The 19,180-nt window shown below is 38.6% G+C and overlaps 2 protein-coding genes across 2 annotated transcripts; both read right to left on the bottom strand.

Annotated features, from left to right (window-relative positions):
- Nucleotides 1-6,221: 6,221 nt before the first annotated feature.
- On the bottom strand, nucleotides 6,222-6,809 carry LOC139310344 (interferon alpha-8-like). Its single transcript, XM_070934501.1, has one exon. It carries the CDS (start codon nucleotides 6,807-6,809, stop codon nucleotides 6,222-6,224), a length of 588 nt encoding a protein of 195 aa, XP_070790602.1.
- A 6,981-nt stretch (nucleotides 6,810-13,790) lies between these two features.
- On the bottom strand, nucleotides 13,791-14,378 carry LOC139310343 (interferon alpha-2-like). The gene has a single exon (XM_070934500.1). The coding sequence runs from the start codon at nucleotides 14,376-14,378 to the stop codon at nucleotides 13,791-13,793; it is 588 nt and encodes a 195-aa protein (XP_070790601.1).
- Between the last annotated feature and the right edge of the window lie 4,802 nt (nucleotides 14,379-19,180).

Here is a 19,180-nt window from a genome sequence, read left to right as displayed (position 1 = left end):
GAATGTGTACATTTCCCCCCAAAATTAGATTAAATCAAAACTGCTAACTGAAAATTAACAATTTGATGAAACTTTATTTCTTCGTTCCTAATTATTTTAAAAATGAATTTAAAGTAGGGGTTTTTGTGTGTGTGTTGTAGCAGATGTTATAGCTTCAGTACCTACTTGTTCCATACGAAATAATTTCTCATAGTGTAACAATTCTCGCAGTGATAAACCTTATAGGATTTTTTTACTCACCTGATTTACTCACCCTCTCTGGCATTCGCTCAAGAGCTGTCTTTGAGCTCAACACTTTTAAGTGTAAATTACACTCATTTAAGTATAAATTCTAAATTTTAATGGATTTTAAAATATGGGTATTTTAAATTATGGGTATTAATTCAGCCAAATTTATTTAATTCATTTTATTCGATTTTAAATTTTGTATATCTATGTGTTTTATTTCATGGCTGTGCACCGCCCTGAGTCCTTCGGGAGTAGGGCGGTATAGAAATTCAATAATAAATAAATAAATAAATAAATAAAACACACAGTGGAAAGCCAAATGGGCTGCTGAACGCCCAGATACAGGCAGTTACATAGATGACCCTACACAAAAGGTGCCAGGTTTTGACCTTCCTTGCCAGCACTGGTCAACTCTAATCAGCACCCGTACCCAACAGGGTGTCTGCCAGGACTCACTGTTTAAGTGGGGTCTCTTCTCTACCCCTCAATGTGACTGTGATGCTCCTCGACAAAATATTCATCACGTTGTGTCTGAATGTCCATCAAGAGCTTACACCAGCCCAGTGTCTGATTTTTTCAACATATGCCACCCTGTCCTTGAATGGCTGAGTAGACTTGGCATTAACATTTGAACTACTATAAGTCCATGTATTTGCCATATGCTAAATAAAATAAACTCATCTGATTGCACGAAGCAGATCATAATGTCAGCATTCCAAATGGTTTCGGTGAGACCAGCTTCAGGGTTGACACATATATAGATAACATTCCAAAAATAGGATAAACAATTATGAATAACAGTAAAGCTAGTCCTCAACTTAGAACCGTAATGGAGCCAGACAATTATGGTCATAAGTTGTGATGAGAGAGTTGGGAGAATAAGTTTAAGAGTGCAAACAATCAAAACACAAGGTGAGCTGCCGGAACGGAGGTCTCTCCTTATATTTCCAAAAGCAACATAAAGTCGCTTTGGGGGGAGCTGACAACTGAATGACACATCAGCAAGATTTTGATCAGAATTTGAGGCCTCTGTGAAGCGAATGTGAACGTGAAGTATAATTTTATGACCAGAGGAATTCAGGGGAAATATTTTGCTTGTTATCTCCTTTATCAGAAAAGGTCTTCATGGTTAAGCATATGGTTTTTGCCATTGGCTTTTACGGGTATAAGAAGCATGGGCATAGATGTTATAGTCCCATACCTTTTAAATGTGGATTGGCTGCAGCTGTTGTGACTTAGGCCCAAGTAGTTATTACCAGACACAATCAGTCCTAAACAAACATATTTTATTAGAACACCTGAGAATTACTTCATTCTCAGCTTAGTCCAAATGAAGTCCAAAACAAATACTTCATAAACAGTCGTTCGTCCTTATCACCAACCTTTGTCTTCTTTGGCACCCTGCCAAAGGCTTTTCTTGGCAAAAGTTCAGAAGCAAGAGACCCTGACAAGAAAAAAAAGTAGCAACGTTGCTTTCCTACAAAGATCCCAAGAGCCATTGCTGCTCTTTTAAGCCTTCTGGGAGGGGCCAATCATCTCCTGGCCTTACTCCCGAGTCGTCCTTTTTGCTTTAACTGCTCTTGCCTTCTGGCAGCTCTTCGCATGCTTGCACTAGGGACAAGCTCCTCCTGTTCCTCTGCCTCTCTGCTCTCCGCCTCTGGAGGCTCCGGAGTCTGTGCATCGCTCCCAGGTAGCACTGGTCCCATCTCTGCCTCCGACGCAGAGCCCTCGTCCAGGCCTTGCCCTGATTTCAGGACTGGCCCATTGTCCTCCCCAGCCTCCTCACTGTCTGACTCCGCTGTCAGCTCTGTAGGCTGCTGGCAGATCATAACAGCAGAGATAGATTCCTTCTTTCTGTGCTTAAAGGTTTGCTTTCTGTAGTCTATCTCCGTCTGCCAGTGATCTTAGCACCTTGAGCAATATTAACTACTTCGAGTTTATTACTTTCCTGGCTTTTGGAAGAGATCAGATATATATCTCCATCTTAATTGGTTAAGGAAAAATTGTATTTTATGAATGGAAGTACGCTGTCTCCATCTTAAGAAGTGGTGCTGGCAGATGACATAAGTGGTTTAAAGGTAAATAAAGAGACCAGGGTGCTTTCTTATGGGAATTTTTTCCTTACTCCTTCAGGAAGATTTTTCCTTGGGGGGGGAAAGTCTCCTGATTTTGGGGGGGGGGGGGTTGTTTCAAAATAAAAACTGTATAAGAGAATAGATAAAAACAGAATTGGAAGGGACCTTACAGCTCTTCTACACATATACAGGTAATCCTTGACTTACACCACAATTGAGCCCAAAATTTATGTTTCTAACCGAGACATTTGTTAAGTGAACTGATGACCTTTCTTTTCACGGTTGTTCAGTGAATCGGTGCACTTGTTAAGTTAGTAACACCGTTGTTAAGTGAATCTGATTCCCCCCTTGACTTTGCTTGTCAGAAGGTCACAAAAGGTGATCCCAGGACCCCAGGACATTGCCACCTTCATAAATATGAATCAGTTCTAAAAGCGTCTGAGTTTTGATCATGCAACCATGGGGATGCTGCAATGGTTGTAAGGGTGAAAAATGGTCGCTTTTTTTCAGTGCTAATGTAACTTTGAATGTTCACTAAATGATCTGTTGTAAGTTGAGGACTACCTGTATTTGGCTATTTCTTGTAAAGGGCTTGGTTGTTTTGTGTCTGAACTGGATGATGTATTCTTTCTACATCAATAGAGCACTTCAAGTATAAGTGTCACTCTGGGGTTACTCTGTCTCAATCTCGATTTCATTGAGGACTGCATCAGGGTTGTGTTTGACCCTCGGGGGGGGTCATGACCAGAGGAGCGTGGCCAGCTCGAGGTCACTCATTGAGGCTCCATTTTCAGCCGTGATGGCCTCCTGTAGCCCTCTGCCAGCAAAAACGGAGCTCAGGGAGACTTCGCGCAGCCCGCCAGGGCTCCGTTTTCAGCTGTGACGGCCTCCAGCAGACCTCTGCCATTGAAAAGGGAGCTCAGCAGGGCTGCGTATGGCATACCCGGGCTCCGTTTCGATTGCAACGGCCTTCTGCAGCCCATGCCAGCAAAAATGGAGCTTGGGGAGGTTGTGCGCGGCCTGCCTGGGCTCCATTTCAGCTGGTAGAGGCACTGTGGGCCGGTCCATCACTGTTTCCAGTGTGGGCCCACGGGCAAAATCTAAGCACCCTGTGGGCCAAATCTGACCCACCGGCCCTGAATTTGACACCCCTGGTATAACTGAAGAAGTCCTATGCAGAACCTTATTCTATGCCCAGTTACAGGACAGGAACCCAGGTTCCACTCTGTGCCTATTCAGTTGAACATCATCATATTGCTTTCAATTGTCTGATTATCTGACTGCGGAATTGTCTACACACAATTGTGGCTAATCCTGGATTTGCAACACTGGAAGAAAAATAATATTTGGCTGGCTGTTTTCTGTGTTCCACTGAACTGGAACTCCTTGTAAGCAAACTCTGTCTTTCTTTTTCCTCTGTTCTGTTTATAACAAAGAATACATCACAATCTTTCATGGCAAAAGGAAAAAAATGGGAATAATTTTTTTATTCTTAGGGAGTAAAAAAAATAGTGCATTTTTTTACAATGTAGAACTAAAGCTGAAAACATATTACTTCTGTTTTATGACAGAAGACTGAACTTGACACTGAGTGACAACTAGAAGTACAGCACGCTATAGAAATATCTTAAAATTTTAGCCACCGCTGTGTGACAAATATTTCTTCCCTGGAGAGAAGAAACATTAATTTTTGTCATCTATGAAAATAATATCTTGAACTGTTTTCAAACAATGAAGAGCCAGTTTGGTCTAGTGGTTAAGGCACTAGGCCAGAAAGCGAGAGGTCATGAGTTCAGGTCCTGCCTTATTCATAAAAGCCAGCTGAATGAACTTGGGCCCAGTCACTTTCTCTCAGCCCAATCCACCTCACAGGTTGTTGGAAATAGGAAAAATGAGGTGTGTTGAATATGTTTGTCACTTTGGGTATTTGTAAAAATAATAAAGGTAGGATATAAATAATTTTTTAAAAATAACAGTAATAAAAATGTGTTATGATTTCAATGGTGATTATACTTTAAAGCACTTATATGATAACATGCCAGTGTTTGTGTCAATCAAGATGTGATCAGATACCACGGAAATAGCTTCATGAATTAACACATTTTACAACTGCATTAAAGGAGGATTTCTGATCTTTTGGAATAAGTGGAAGAATGACTAAAATGTTGGGTTTCATGAATTTCTTTGATTATTATTTTTGATAATATATTTATATCATTTATAATTATTATAAAACGTACAATTGTAATACCATAATTCTATACATTCTTGGAAAGAAACTTGGTGATTTCTCATTTAGTTTTTTCCAAATAAAGTTCCATAAGATCCCACCACATGGAAGGAAGGGAGGGCGGGAGGAATATGCCCAGAATAAAATAGATGAAAATAATCCAAATAGATGAAATAATCCAAACCACCAATTTTATTTGAAGTTAGCATTTTAATAAATAGCATAGCAACATAGCAATGAAGACTAGGATAGTATAAATATATAGCATAAATAGCTGGATAAATAAGTAGCATAAACAATATAAATAAATGAATAATAAATAAATATTGGCCAGCAATATATACATTGTTTTGTTATAATGACAAATAAATAAATAAATAAATAAATAAATAAATAAATAAATAAATAAATAAATAATACTGTAATTCTCTAATGGAATTAATATTTGAAAAAAGAATAAAGATATTTTGTAAAATAGTTTCACCAGTACTACTTCTATGACACTTGAACATCTGCACTGAGTAGTTATACTGGGTTTCATTGATTCTATTGGAGTGTTTTCCAACTAATTTTATCTTTAGAAGAAACATCTTTCCACATAATTTGTCTGCAAAGAAAGCAAAGTTAGCAATACTGGCTTCTTATCTCTCCCGAAGTTGCTTCTCTTTATGGGCTTTGTGGTTCCAGGGGTTTCGTAGAGTCAAATGAACCGCAGAACTTTCAGTAGCAATTGAATCCGTTTTGCAGGTGCATTGCAACATTTTTTGCTGTGTTTCAATACAAAATATAGTGGAAACTACTTCCGTCTGGTTGGTGTGATTTCCCTGGGTTTCACCGGTGATAAATTTTCCAGTACGAGTCCTGTCATGTCAACTGTCTCTGTTAGTTAATTGAAACCTCCTTGAATCATTAAGTCCAGTTAGACATAATTTAAATTCTACCGGTTTCATTTGATATTAGGATGATGTATTTTTACCTTGCATATAATACTATAGAAACATGTATTAAGTTTAAGGGAATTTTGGGTGAACGAAAGAATACAATTTCATCTTTTCGCGCAGAATTCTTTGATAAAGTTCACGTTGGAATCTGTTGAAGCAATTCAGTGAAGCTTGACAATTTTTGCAGAAAATTGATTTGCTTTTCCGTTCGTAACTTGTTGAAGCAATGCAGTCAAAGAGAAAGTGGAAACAGGAAACGTCAGAGGTTTTCTAGGAATAAGTGAAAGGCACTGAGGGAAAGCTGAATGGCTTCATATTGCTGCTTTTTATATTGCATCATAGGGAGCAAGTCAAGCTAGGAGGAAAAGGAAACAAGTTAGAAATCCCTATTCATGTTAACAATAATTTAAACTATTAAGCATTTTAATTGAAATTAATAAACATACTTGTATCCTTGCTTCATATAAAAGTGTACTATACTTTTTCACCTAGCCTAATTTAAACCAAGGAATTCCTAAAATGTTGGATTCATAAAAACTGTATGTCTTTACTTATTAGAGCTATACAAATCATTCAATGGCATTCAGGTGATCACGGCAGGCCTTGACACGACGGCTTCTACTTTACCATTTGAGAATTGGATCCAGAGAGGCATTTCACTCATGAACAAACTATGTTATGCAATTGACGTACATATTGTAAGAAGTAACTGTAAGTTTTCCTAATTTCCCCATTTCCCTTTCAGTTCTAATCAAAAATAATGTTTAAGAAGTACTTGATACCTTGAGTTGGAATCCTTTGGATCAGTTGATGAATCAATAGGAAACATTCTCTGAGTTGGATCTGGACAATTTCCCAGGCGCAGGAGCTGTATTCCTTATCTTTCAGGAAATCATTCAGCCCTTGAAAATACCTCTTCACTCTTAATCTGGTGAGCTGCAGTTTCTGATCTCTTGGACTCGATACGGTGCCAGCTCCTAACTCTGCATCTTGGCATGCTTCCAGTTTCTTAATCTGCTGATCCAATCCAGCATGGAAATTTCTTAGAGAATTGTCATCCCAAAACAATTCAGCATGAACTTGCTTGAAGATGAGGTCTGTCTGTTGGAGCATTTCTTGTATGGCTATTTTGGCATCCACTTCCTGGGATGCTTCATTCATGTACCTGAAATTGTCTTCATTGAGAGGTGAGAAGCCTACAATATCTCCAATACATTGGAAGGGAATGGTGGCCCTCATATGACTTCCCAAGAGTTCCAAGTTTCCTTTGTTCGCTTCTTGTAGTCTGCTGTGAAGTTGATCGCAGTGCTGACTTGAGACTTTGGTGAAGAACATCGCTAGACAGACTTGCAGAAACCAAAATTGTGTCTTCATAATGAAGATGAAGGAATGTGACCTCTTTTAAAAAGTTGAACCTGGAATATTGGTTCTTCTGAAAGATGCTCCTGAGTCTGCTTCATCTTTGTATTTATACCACTAGGATATTGAAATTTCTTTTTTCTGTTTTTCTACCGATTCTCCGTATTCTGATTTTCACTTTTCTTCTTCCTTAGGTATTCCCCCAAACCATTCTGAAAGATGGTCGTATTTGGAAAACGGAATGTTGAATGTGTACATTTCCCCCCAAAATTAGATTAAATCAAAACTGCTAACTGAAAATTAACAATTTGATGAAACTTTATTTCTTCGTTCCTAATTATTTTAAAAATGAATTTAAAGTAGGGGTTTTTGTGTGTGTGTTGTAGCAGATGTTATAGCTTCAGTACCTACTTGTTCCATACGAAATAATTTCTCATAGTGTAACAATTCTCGCAGTGATAAACCTTATAGGATTTTTTTACTCACCTGATTTACTCACCCTCTCTGGCATTCGCTCAAGAGCTGTCTTTGAGCTCAACACTTTTAAGTGTAAATTACACTCATTTAAGTATAAATTCTAAATTTTAATGGATTTTAAAATATGGGTATTTTAAATTATGGGTATTAATTCAGCCAAATTTATTTAATTCATTTTATTCGATTTTAAATTTTGTATATCTATGTGTTTTATTTCATGGCTGTGCACCGCCCTGAGTCCTTCGGGAGTAGGGCGGTATAGAAATTCAATAATAAATAAATAAATAAATAAAACACACAGTGGAAAGCCAAATGGGCTGCTGAACGCCCAGATACAGGCAGTTACATAGATGACCCTACACAAAAGGTGCCAGGTTTTGACCTTCCTTGCCAGCACTGGTCAACTCTAATCAGCACCCGTACCCAACAGGGTGTCTGCCAGGACTCACTGTTTAAGTGGGGTCTTGTCTCTACCCCTCAATGTGACTGTGATGCTCCTCGACAAAATATTCATCACGTTGTGTCTGAATGTCCATCAAGAGCTTACACCAGCCCAGTGTCTGATTTTTTCAACATATGCCACCCTGTCCTTGAATGGCTGAGTAGACTTGGCATTAACATTTGAACTACTATAAGTCCATGTATTTGCCATATGCTAAATAAAATAAACTCATCTGATTGCACAAAGCAGATCATATTGTTAGCATTCCAAATGGTCTCGGTGAGACCAGCTTCAGGATTGACACATATATAGATAACATTCCAAAAATAGGATAAACAATTATGAATAACAATACAGCTAGTCCTCAACTTAGAACCGTAATGGAGCCAGACAATTATGGTCATAAGTTGTGATGAGAGAGTTGGGAGAATTTGTTTAAGAGTGCAAGCAATCAAAACACAAGGTGAGCTGCCGGAAAGGAGGTCTCTCCTTATATTTCCAAAAGCAACATAAAGTCGCTTTGGGGGGAGCTGACAACTGACTGACACATCAGCAAGATTTTGATCAGAATTTGAGGCCTCTGTGAAGCGAATGTGAACGTGAAGTATAATTTTATGACCAGAGGAATTCAGGGGAAATATTTTGCTTGTTATCTCCTTTATCAGAAAAGATCTTCATGGTTAAGCATATGGTTTTTGCCATTGGCTTTTACGGGTATAAGAAGCATGGGCATAGATGTTATAGTCCCATACCTTTTAAATGTGGATTGGCTGTAGCTGTTGTGACTTAGGCCCAAGTAGTTATTACCAGACACAATCAGTCCTAAACAAATATATTTTATTAGAACAGATGAGAATTCCTTCATTCTCATTTAGTCCAAATTAAGTCCAATACAAATCCTTCATAAACAGTCATTCGTCCTTATCACCAACCTTTGTCTTCCTTGGCACCCTGCCAAAGGCTTTTCTTGGCAAAAGTTCAGAAGCAAGAGACGCTGACAAGAAACTTATGTAGCAACGTTGCTTTCCTAGAAACATCCAAAGAGCCATTGCTGCTCTTTTAAGCCTTCTGGGAGGGGCCAATCATCTCCTGGCCTTACTCCCGAGTCATCGTTTTTGCTTTAGCTGCTCTTGCCTTCTGGCAGCTCTTCTCATGCTTGCACTAGGAACAGGCTCCTCCTGTTCCTCTGCCTCTCTGCTGTCCGCCTCTGGAAGCTCCGGAGTCCGCTCATCGTTCCCGGATGGGCCTGGCCCCATCTCTGCCTCTGATGAAGAGCCCTCGTCCGGGCATTCCCTTGACTCCAGGAATTGCCCATTGTCCCCACCAGCCTCCTCACTGTCCGACTCTGCTGCCAGCTCCGTAGGCTGCTGGCAGATCACAACAGCAGAGATAGATTCCTGCTTTCTGTGCTTTTTGTACCGCTACGTACTACAGCTTCAAATTAGTACTCTCTTCGGTTTATCTAAGGTCGCGCGTGACAACGTATCTCCGCTATTGTTGATTAGTGGTTAAAGGTTTGCTTTCTATAGTCTAGCTCCATCTGCCAGTGATCTTAGCACCTTGAGCGATATTCAGTATTTTGAGTTTATTACTTTCCTGGCTTTTAGAAGAGATCAGATATATATCTCCATCTTAGTTGGTTAAGGAAACATTGTATTTTATGAATGGAAATACGCTGTCTCCCTCTTAAGAAGTGGTGCGGGTGAATGGCATAAGTGGTTTAAAGGCAAATAAAGAGACCAGAGTGCTTTCTTATGGGAATTTCTCCTTACTCCTTAAGGAAGATTGTTCCTTGGGTGGGGATGTCTCCTGATTTGGGGGGGTGAATGTTTCAAAATAAAGTGTATAAGAGAATAGATAAAAACAGAATTGGAAGGGACTTCTACACATATACAGGTAATCCTTGACTTACAACCACAATTGAGCCCAAAATTCATGTTGCTAACTGTGACATTTGTTAAGTGAACTTATGACCTTACTTTTCACGGTTGTTTAGTGAATCAGTGCACTTGTTAAGTTAGTTACACCGTTGTTAAGTGAATCTGGTTCCCCCTTGACTTTGCTTGTCAGAAGGTCGCAAAAGGTGATCCCATGACCCCAGGACATTGCCACCATCATAAATATGAATCAGTTCTAAAAGCGTCTGAGTTTTGATCATGCAACCATGGGGAAGCTGCAATGGTTGTAAGTGTGAAAAATGGTCGCTTTTTTTCAGTGCTAATGTAACTTTGAATGTTCACTAAATGATCTGTTTAAGTCGAGGACTACCTGTATTTGGCTATTTCTTGTAAAGGGCTTGGTTGTTTTGTGTCTGAACTGGATGATGTTTTCTTTCTACATCAATAGAGCACTTCAAGTATAAGTGTAACTCTGGGGTTACTCTGTGTCAATCTCGATTTCATTGAGGACTGCATCAGGGTTCTGTTTGACCCTCGAGGGGGTCATGACCAGAGGGGCGTGGTCAGCCTAAGGTCACTCATTGAGGCTCCGTTTTCAGCCGTGATGGCCTCCTGTAGCCCTCTGCCAGAGAGCTCAGGGAGACTTCATGCAGTCCGCCAAGGCTCCGTTTTCAGCTGTGACGGCCTCCAGCAGACCTCTGCCAGTGAAAAGGGAGCTCAGCAGGGCTGCGCATGGCATACCCGGGCTCCGTTTTCGACTGCAACGGCCTTCTGCAGCCCATGCCAGCAAAAATGGAGCTTGGGGAGGTTGTGCGCAGCCTGCCCGGGCTCCATTTCAGCTGGTAGAGGCACTGTGGGCCGGTCCATCACTGTTTCCAGCGTGGGCCCACGGGCCAAATCTAAGCACCCTGTGGGCCAAATCTGACCCACCGGCCCTGAGTTTGACACCCCTGGTGTAACTGAAGTAGTCCTATGCAGAAGCTTATTCTATGCCCAGTTACAGGACAGGAACCCAGGTTTCACTCTGTGCCTATTCAGTTGAACATCATCATATTGCTTTCAATTCTCTGATTATCTGACTGCGGAATTGTCTACACACAATTGTGGCAAATCCTGGATTTGCAACACTGGAAGAAAAATAATATTTTGCTGGCTGTTTTCTGTGTTCCACTGAACTGGAACTCCTTGTAAGCAAACTCTGTCTCTCTTTTTCCTCTGTTCTGTTTATAACAAAGAATACATCACAATCTTTCATGGCAAAAGGAAAAAAATGGGAAGAATTTTTTTATTCTTAGGGAGTAAAAAAAATAGTGTATTTTTTTACAATGTAGAACTAAATCTGAAAACATAATACTTCTGTTTTATGACAGAAGACTGAACTTGACACTGAGTGACAACTAGAAGTACAGCACACTATAGAAATATCTTAAAATTTTAGCCACCGCTGTGTGACAAATATTTCTTCCCTGGAGAGAAGAAACATTAATTTTTGTCATCTATGAAAAGAATATCTTGAACTGTTTTCAAACAGTGAAGAGCCAGTTTGGTCTAGTGGTTAAGGCACTAGGCCAGAAAGCGAGAGGTCATGAGTTCAGGTCCTGCCTTAGTCATGAAAGCCAGCCGGATGAACTTGGGCCCAGTCACTTTCTCTCAGCCCAATCCACCTCACAGGTTGTTGGAAATAGGAAAAGTGAGGTGTGTTGAATATGTTTGTCGCTTTGAGTATTTGTAAAAATAATAAAGGTAGGATATAAATAATTTTTAAAAAATAACAGTAATAAAAATGTGTTATGATTTCAATGGTGATTATACTTTAAAGCACTTATATGATAACATGGCAGTGTTTGTGTCAATCAAGATGTGATCAGATACCACGGAAATAGCTTCATGAATTAACACATTTTACAACTTCATTAAAGGAGGATTTCTGATCTTTTGGAATAAGTGGAAGAATGACTAAAATGTTGGGTTTCATGAATTTCTTTGATTATTATCTTTCATAATATATTGATATCATTTATAATTATTATAAAACGTACAATTGTAATACCATAATTCTATACATTCTTGGAAAGAAACTTGGTGATTTCTCATTTAATTTTTTCCAAATAAAGTTCCGTAAGATCCCACCACATGGAAGGAAGGAAGGGAGGGCGGGAGGAATATGCCCAGAATAAAATAGATGAAAATAATCCAAATAGATGATATAATCCAAACCACCAATTTTATTTGAAGTTAGCATTTTAATAAATAGCATAGCAACATAGCAATGAAGACTAGGATAGTATAAATATATAGGATAAATAGCTGGATAAATAAATAGCATAAATAATATACATAAATGAATAATAAATAAATATTGGCCAGCAATGTATACATTGTTTTGTTATAATGACAAATAAATAAATAAATAAATAAATAAATAAATAAATAAATAATACTGTAATTCTCTAATGGAATTAATATTTTAAAAAGGAATAAAGATATTTTGTAAAATAGTTTCATCAGTACTATTTCTAGGACACTTGAACATCTGCACTCAGTAGTTATACTGGGTTTCATTGATTCTATTGGAGTGTTTCCCAACTAATTTTATCTTTAGAAGAAACATCTTTCCACATAATTTGTCTGCAAAGAAAGCAAAGTTAGCAATACTGACTTCTTATCTCTCCCGAAGTTGCTTCTCCTTATGGGCTTTGTGGTTCCAGTGGTTTCGTAGAGTCAAATGAACCACAGAACTTTCAGTAGCAATTGAATCCATTTTGCAGGTGCATTGCGACAACTTTAGCTGTGTTTCAATACAAAATATAGTGGAAACTACTTCCATCTAGATGGTGTGATTTCCCTGGGTTTCACCTGTGGTAAATTTTCCAGTAGGAGTCCTGTCATATCAACTGTCTCTGTTAGTTAACCTCATTGAATCATTAAATCCAGTTAGACATAATTTAAATTCTACCGGTTTCATTTGATACTAGGATCATGTATTTTTACCCTGTATATAGTGCCATAGAAACGTCTATTAAGTTCAGGTGGAATTGGTTGAAGAAAAGAATACAATTTCATCTTTTCGCGTAGAATTCTTTGATAAGATTCATATTGGAATCTGTGGAAGCAATTCAGTGAAGCTTGACAATTTTTGCAGAAAACACTTTCAGTTTGTTTCGGGAGGACTTTTTCTATGGATTTTCATCTTTTTGGTCCTTTTCTTTTGAATAAGGCTCCATTGTTTTATTTAGCTTTTAAGTTCGTAACTTGTTGAAGCAATGCAGTCAAAGAGAAAGTAGAAACAGGAAACGTCAGAGGTTTTCTAGGAATAAGTGAAAGGCACTGAGGGAAAGCTGAATGGCTTCATATTGCTGCTTTTCATATTGCATCATAGGGATCAAGTCAAGCTAGGAGGAAAAGGAAACACAGTTAGAAATCCTTATTCATGTTAACAATTATTTAAACTGTTAAGCATTTTAATTGAAATTAATAAACATACTTGTATCCTTGCTTCATATAAAAGTGTACTTTACTTTTCCACCTAGCCTAATTTAAACCAAGAAATTCCTAAAATGTTGGATTCATAAAAACTGTATGTCTTTACTTATTAGAGCTATACAAATCATTCAATGGCGTTCAGGTGATCACGGCAGGCCTTGAGATGACGGCTTCTACTTTACCATTTGAGAATAGGATCCAGAGAGGCATTTCACTCATGAACAAACTGTGTCATGCAGTTATTTGCATAGCCCTATTATTATTCTCCATATTATGGAGTTGGGCCATCATCACTTTTTTAAAAAAGTTGCTTCTTCATAGTTGCTTGTATTAGGGATCTAAAGGTATCTTGAAGGACAATTCAGAGGTGAAACAGAAAATTCCTAGCATAATGTATTCAGTGGGAATTGCTATAGTTAAGAATGTGGACAAAAGTGTAGCAATTATTACCATATAAGAGTAGAGAAAAACCTCAATGTAGATTTTTAATAATGATATTGTTAATGATATTGACAATAACATCAAACGTAATAGTCAGGTAATTCATACATTGTTTCTCAAAAATTATCAATTTGGGCGGGGCAAGACAGAATTTTGACGTACATATCAGAAGAAGTAACTGTAAGTTTTCCTAATTTACCCATTTCTCTTTCAATTCTAATCAGAAATAATGTTTAAGAAGTACTTGATACCTTGAGTTGGAATCCTTTGGATCAGTTGATGAATCAATAGGAAACATTCTCTGAGTTGGATGTGGAGAATTTCCCAGGCGCAGGAGCTGTATTTCTTATCTTTCAGGAAATCATTCAGCCCTTGAAAATACCTCTTCACTCTTAATCTGGTGAGCTGCAGTTTCTGATCTCTTGGACTCGATACAGTGCCAGCTCCTAACTCTGCATCTTGGCATGCTTCCAGTTCCTTAATCTGCTGATCCAATCCAGCATGGAAATTTCTTAGAGAATTCTCATCCCAAAACAATTCAGCATGAACTTGCTTGAAGATGAGGTCTGTCTGTTGGAGCATTTCTTGTATGGCTATTTTGGCATCCACTTCCTGGGATGCTTCATTCATGTTCCTGAAATTGTCTTCATTGAGAGGTGAGAAGTCTACAATATCTCCAATACATTGGAACGGTATGGTGGCCCTCATATGACTTCCCAAGAGTTCCAAGTTTCCTTTGTTCGCTTCTTGTAGTCTGCTGTGAAGTTGATTGCAGTGCTGAGATGAAACTTTGGTGAAGAACATTGCTAGACAGACTTGCAGAAACCAAAATTGTGTCTTCATAATGAAGATGAAGGAATGTGACCTCTGTTAAAAAGTTGAACCTGGAAGATTGGTTCTTCTGAAAGATGCTCCTGAGTCTGCTGCATCTTTGTATTTATACCACTAGGATATTGAAATTTCTTTTTTCTATTTCTCTACTGATTCTCCGTATTCTGATTTTCACTTTTCTTCTTCCTTACGTATTCCCCCAAACCATTCTGAAAGATGGTCGTATTTAGAAAATGGAACGTTGAATGTGTACATTTCCCCCCAAAATTAGATTAAATCAAAACAGTTAACTGAAAATTAACAATTTGATGAAACTTTGTTTCATCGTTCCTAATTATTTTAAAAATGAATTTAAAGTAGGGGTTTTTTTGTGTGTGTTGTAGTAGATGTTATACCTACTTGTTCCACACAAAATAATTTCTGATAGTGTAAGAATTCTCCCAGTGATAAACTTTATAGGATTTTTTTACTCACCTGATTTACTCACCCTCTCTAGCACTCGCTCAAGAGCTGTCTTTGAGCTCAACACACAGTGGAAAGCCAAATGGGCTGCTGAACGCCCAGATACAGGCAGTTACATAGATGACCCTACACAAAAGGTGCCAGGTTTTGACCTTCCTTGCCAGCACTGGTCAACTCTAATCAGCACCCGTACCCAACAGGGTTTCTGCCAGTTCTCATTGTTTAAGTGGGGTCTTGTCTCTACCCCTCAATGTGACTGTGATGCTCCTCGACAAAGTATTCACCACGTTGTGTCTGAATGTCCATCAAGAGCTTACAGCGGCCCAGTGTCTGATTTTTTCAACATATACCACCCTGTCCTTGAATGGCTGAGTAGACTTGGCATTAACATTTGAACTACTATAAGTCCATGTATTTGCCATATGCTAAATAAAATAAACTCATCTGATTGCACAAAGCAGATCATATTGTCAGCATTCCAAATGGTCTCAGTGAGACCAGCTTCAGGGTTGACACATATATAGATAACATTCCAAAAATAGTATAATAAATTATGAATAACAGTACAGCTAGTCCTCAACTTACAACCATAATGGAGCCAGACAATTATGGTCATAAGTTGTGAAGAGAGCGTTGGAAGAATTTCAACAGAATTCTTCAACAGAATTTAACAGAAACAAAATTCATTTTAAAAATGAATTTTAAACGGGTTTTTTTCCTGTGTTGTAATAGATATTATGGCTTCAGTATTTACTTATTCCCTATAAAATAATTTCTAATAGTCTAGAATTCGCCAGTGATAAATCTTGTAGGATTTTTTTACTTACCTGATTGCACAAAGCAGATCATATATCGATTATACTTTAAAAAGACTATAAACAATTATGAATAACAATACAGATAGTCCTCATCTTACAACCGTAATGGAGCCAGACAATTATGGCCATAAGTCGTGATCAGAGTGTCGGGAGAATTTCTTTGAGAGTGCAAGCAATCAAAACACAAAGTGAGCTGCTAGAACAGAGGTCTCTCTTTATATTTCCAAAAGCAATATAAAGTCGCTTTGGGGACAGCTGGCAGTTTGACTGACACATCAGCTAGATTTTTATCAGAATTTGAGGCCTCTGTGAAGCAAATATGAGCATTATGTATAATTTTATGACCAGAGGAACTCAGAAGAAATATTTTGCTTGTTATTTCCTTTATCAGAAAATATCTTCCTGGTTAAGCATATGGTTTTGGTCATTGACTTTAATGAGTGTAAGAAGCATGGGCATAGGTAAATGTGGATTGGCTGCAGCGATAGATTCCTGCTTTCTGTGCTTTTTATACTGCCACGTACTAGAGCTTCAAATTATATTGTCTTAGGTTTAATCTAACGTTGCGTGAGACAACATATTTCGGCTATTGTGAATTAGTGGTTAAAGGTTTGCTTTCTGTAGTCTATCTCCATCTGCCAGTGATCTTAGCACTTTGAGCAATCTTCAGTACTTCGAGTTTATTACTTTTCTGGCTTTTGGAAGTGATCATATATATATTATATCTCAGGGGTGAAATGCTCCCGGTTCAGACCGGATCGCCCGATCTGGTAGCGATTGTGGCGGGTGGTTCAGAGAACTGGTAGCAATTGTGGCACAAGGCTCCACCCACCCGCCTGGTTGTCGTTACTTTCTGGTTTTAACCAGGAAGTAATGTGTTTTGTACCCTCTGCGCATGTGCAGAAAGTTTGGGGGGGTTTTTTTGCTTTTAAAAGTAAAAAAAAAGGCTCTGATGATCACAACTGAGCTACGCGATCAGTGAACAGGTTGTAAAAAAATGCTTTTAAAAGGTAAAAGAAAGACTTTGACTATCACAGCTTGCCACCGTTTTGTGATAAATGTTATTTTGTTTGATATTATGTTCTGTTGAACTGGGAACAATGAAAACTGGGGGAATCCTAAATCACTTCAGTGAATTGTGGTTTTATCTGCTTTAACTTCACCGAGTCAAAATCCTATTTGTGCCTTACAAGCATAAGAATTGTCCAAAATTGATTTGCATTAACATTTTTATATTTAGTTTGGTTGAAAGAAGGAACAATAAAAAGCAGGCAATTATATTTTGGAGATATATATTATATCTCCAGCTTAATTGGTTAAGGAAACTTTTTACTTTATGAATGGAGGTAAACTTTCTCCATCTTAATAAGTGGTACTGGCAGATGGCATAAGTGGTTTAAAGGAAAATAAATTAATGGGCGTGTTACAACTAGTGGTGAAATCCATTTTTTTTACTACTGGTTCTGTGGGCGTGGCTTGGTGGGCATGGCATGGCATGGCTTGGTGGGCGTGGCTTGGTGGGCGTGGTAGGGGAAGGATACTGAAAAATCTCCATTCCCATCCCACTCCAGGGGAAGGATACTGCTAAATCCCCATTCCCTCCCCACTCCTGGGGGAAGGATATTGCAAAATCTCCATTCCCATCCCACTCTGGGACCAGCCAGAGGTGGTATTTGCCGGGTCTCTGAACTACACAAAATTTCCACTACCAGTTCTCCAGAACTGGTCAGAACCTGCTGGATTTCACCCCTGGGTACAACATCTAGAGTTGACAACCAATGTGCTCCAGATTCAGAGAATCTTCAAAATCACAGCCATCCAGTCTTGCTAGGGTTGAGTTGGACCTTTTCCTTCCCATCCACACATCAGATGCACAATATATAAATAGTTATGCTTCACATTCTGTCACAAATATAGTACACAAATCACAGTAACAGTCTCACATTTTGTTTCAAGGGCAACCAAACAAATCACATTTCGCCTGAGAGTTTATTTTACAGAATTTATTATTGTGCACACAGAAAAGGAAACGAAACATTAAAATACAGAATATTGGGGATCAAAAAGTTTGTTCACAAGGAGAGCTAAATAAACCCTGGTGACATTAGACATTTTGACACCAATAATATTGTGCATCTCTCTCTCTCACACACTCCCTCCCTCCCTCCCTCCTTCTCCCCCTCCCTCCCTCCCTCCCTCTCCCCCTCCCTTCTTCCCCCCCTCTCTCCAGCAGGTTGAGTCCAAGAATCAACTCCACCAGAAGGCTAAGACTACTTATATTAATTATAGTAATAGAATTTTGCAATTCAGAAAGTTGAGAAGCCCTATGTATCAACCTTGGAAGACATGGTTAATCTCTTCTCTAATTACAGAATCATTTCCCACAGAAATTTTTTATGTCCTTTATTAATCAAACAAGGACACAAAAGCTCAATGAAGATGGCTGAATTTAGTGCTGTAGCAATAGTCGTCTCAGAAAAGGTCATATATGAACATAATATTTACAAAATACAGATAGCAGAGTTGGAAAGGACCTTGGTAAGGAGACCTTACACCATTTCAGACAAATAATTATCCAGTCTTTTCTTAAAAACGTCCACTGTTGTAGCACTCACAGCTTCTGAAGGCAGCTGACTAACTGTTCTCACTGTTGTATGATATTGTATTGTAGCTGACATATTGTATAGCACATTACAACAATTCAACTGGGAAGTCTGAATTAGTGTGAGTAGGTAAATTTATTTGGCCACGTAGTGCACAACACAAACCTATATAAAAACCCTTCTCGCCAAAATTGCCACTTTCTTTGAGAAGGAGACATTAATCCATAAGGACCTCTCAATTGCACTAGCTCTCTTTGGGAGAGTGTTGCTCCATTTATAAATGAAGATAGAAATTTTCTGTGAGGCCCTCAAGGCTTAGCAGAGTTCAGCTAAAATCTTTCTTCCCCATTCAGATCCTCAGGCTCCAGACACTGGAATAGAAACTTGAACCAAAGTCCAAGTTTGGTAATACTTGGGTGTCATCATCATATGAAGGGTTAGTATGACTTTATAATGCCTTGGTAAGAACATACGTGGAATATTGAGTCAAGTTTTGGTCACCATGATATAAAAAAGATGTTGCGTCTCTAGAAAGATTATAGAGAAGAGGAACAAAGATAACCAGGAGTCTAGAGGTCAAAACATATGAAGAATGATTGCAGGAAGTGGGTATGTCTAGTTTAATGAAAAGAAAGACTAGGGGTGACGTGATATCAGTGTTCCAATATCTAAGGGGCTGCCACAAAGAAGAGGGGGAGTCAAAGCACTTGAAGGAAAGACAAAAAGTAATGAGCAGAGAAATTTCTTGACAGAGCAATTAATCAGTGGAACAACTTACCTCTAGAAGTTGTGGGTGCTCCAACAGTGGAGGTTTTTAAGAAGAGATTGGACATTTGTCTGAAATGGAATAGGGTTTCCTGCCTGAGCAAGGGGTCGGAGTAGAAGATCTCCA

Source organism: Pituophis catenifer, unplaced genomic scaffold (genome assembly GCF_029215685.1).
Source record: "Pituophis catenifer annectens isolate HBS135680 unplaced genomic scaffold, rPitCat1.0.hap2 SCAF_2, whole genome shotgun sequence".
In the NCBI taxonomy this organism is placed as follows: domain Eukaryota; kingdom Metazoa; phylum Chordata; class Lepidosauria; order Squamata; family Colubridae; genus Pituophis; species Pituophis catenifer.
Note: the sequence above shows the minus strand (reverse complement) of the source record. Positions and strands in the feature narration are given on the sequence as shown.

Excerpts from the sequence above, each read along its gene's own strand:
- LOC139310344 (XM_070934501.1), bottom strand. The coding sequence starts at position 6,809 with ATGTTCTTCACCAAAGTCTCAAGTCAGCACTGCGATCAACTTCACAGC.
- LOC139310343 (XM_070934500.1), bottom strand. The coding sequence starts at position 14,378 with ATGTTCTTCACCAAAGTTTCATCTCAGCACTGCAATCAACTTCACAGC.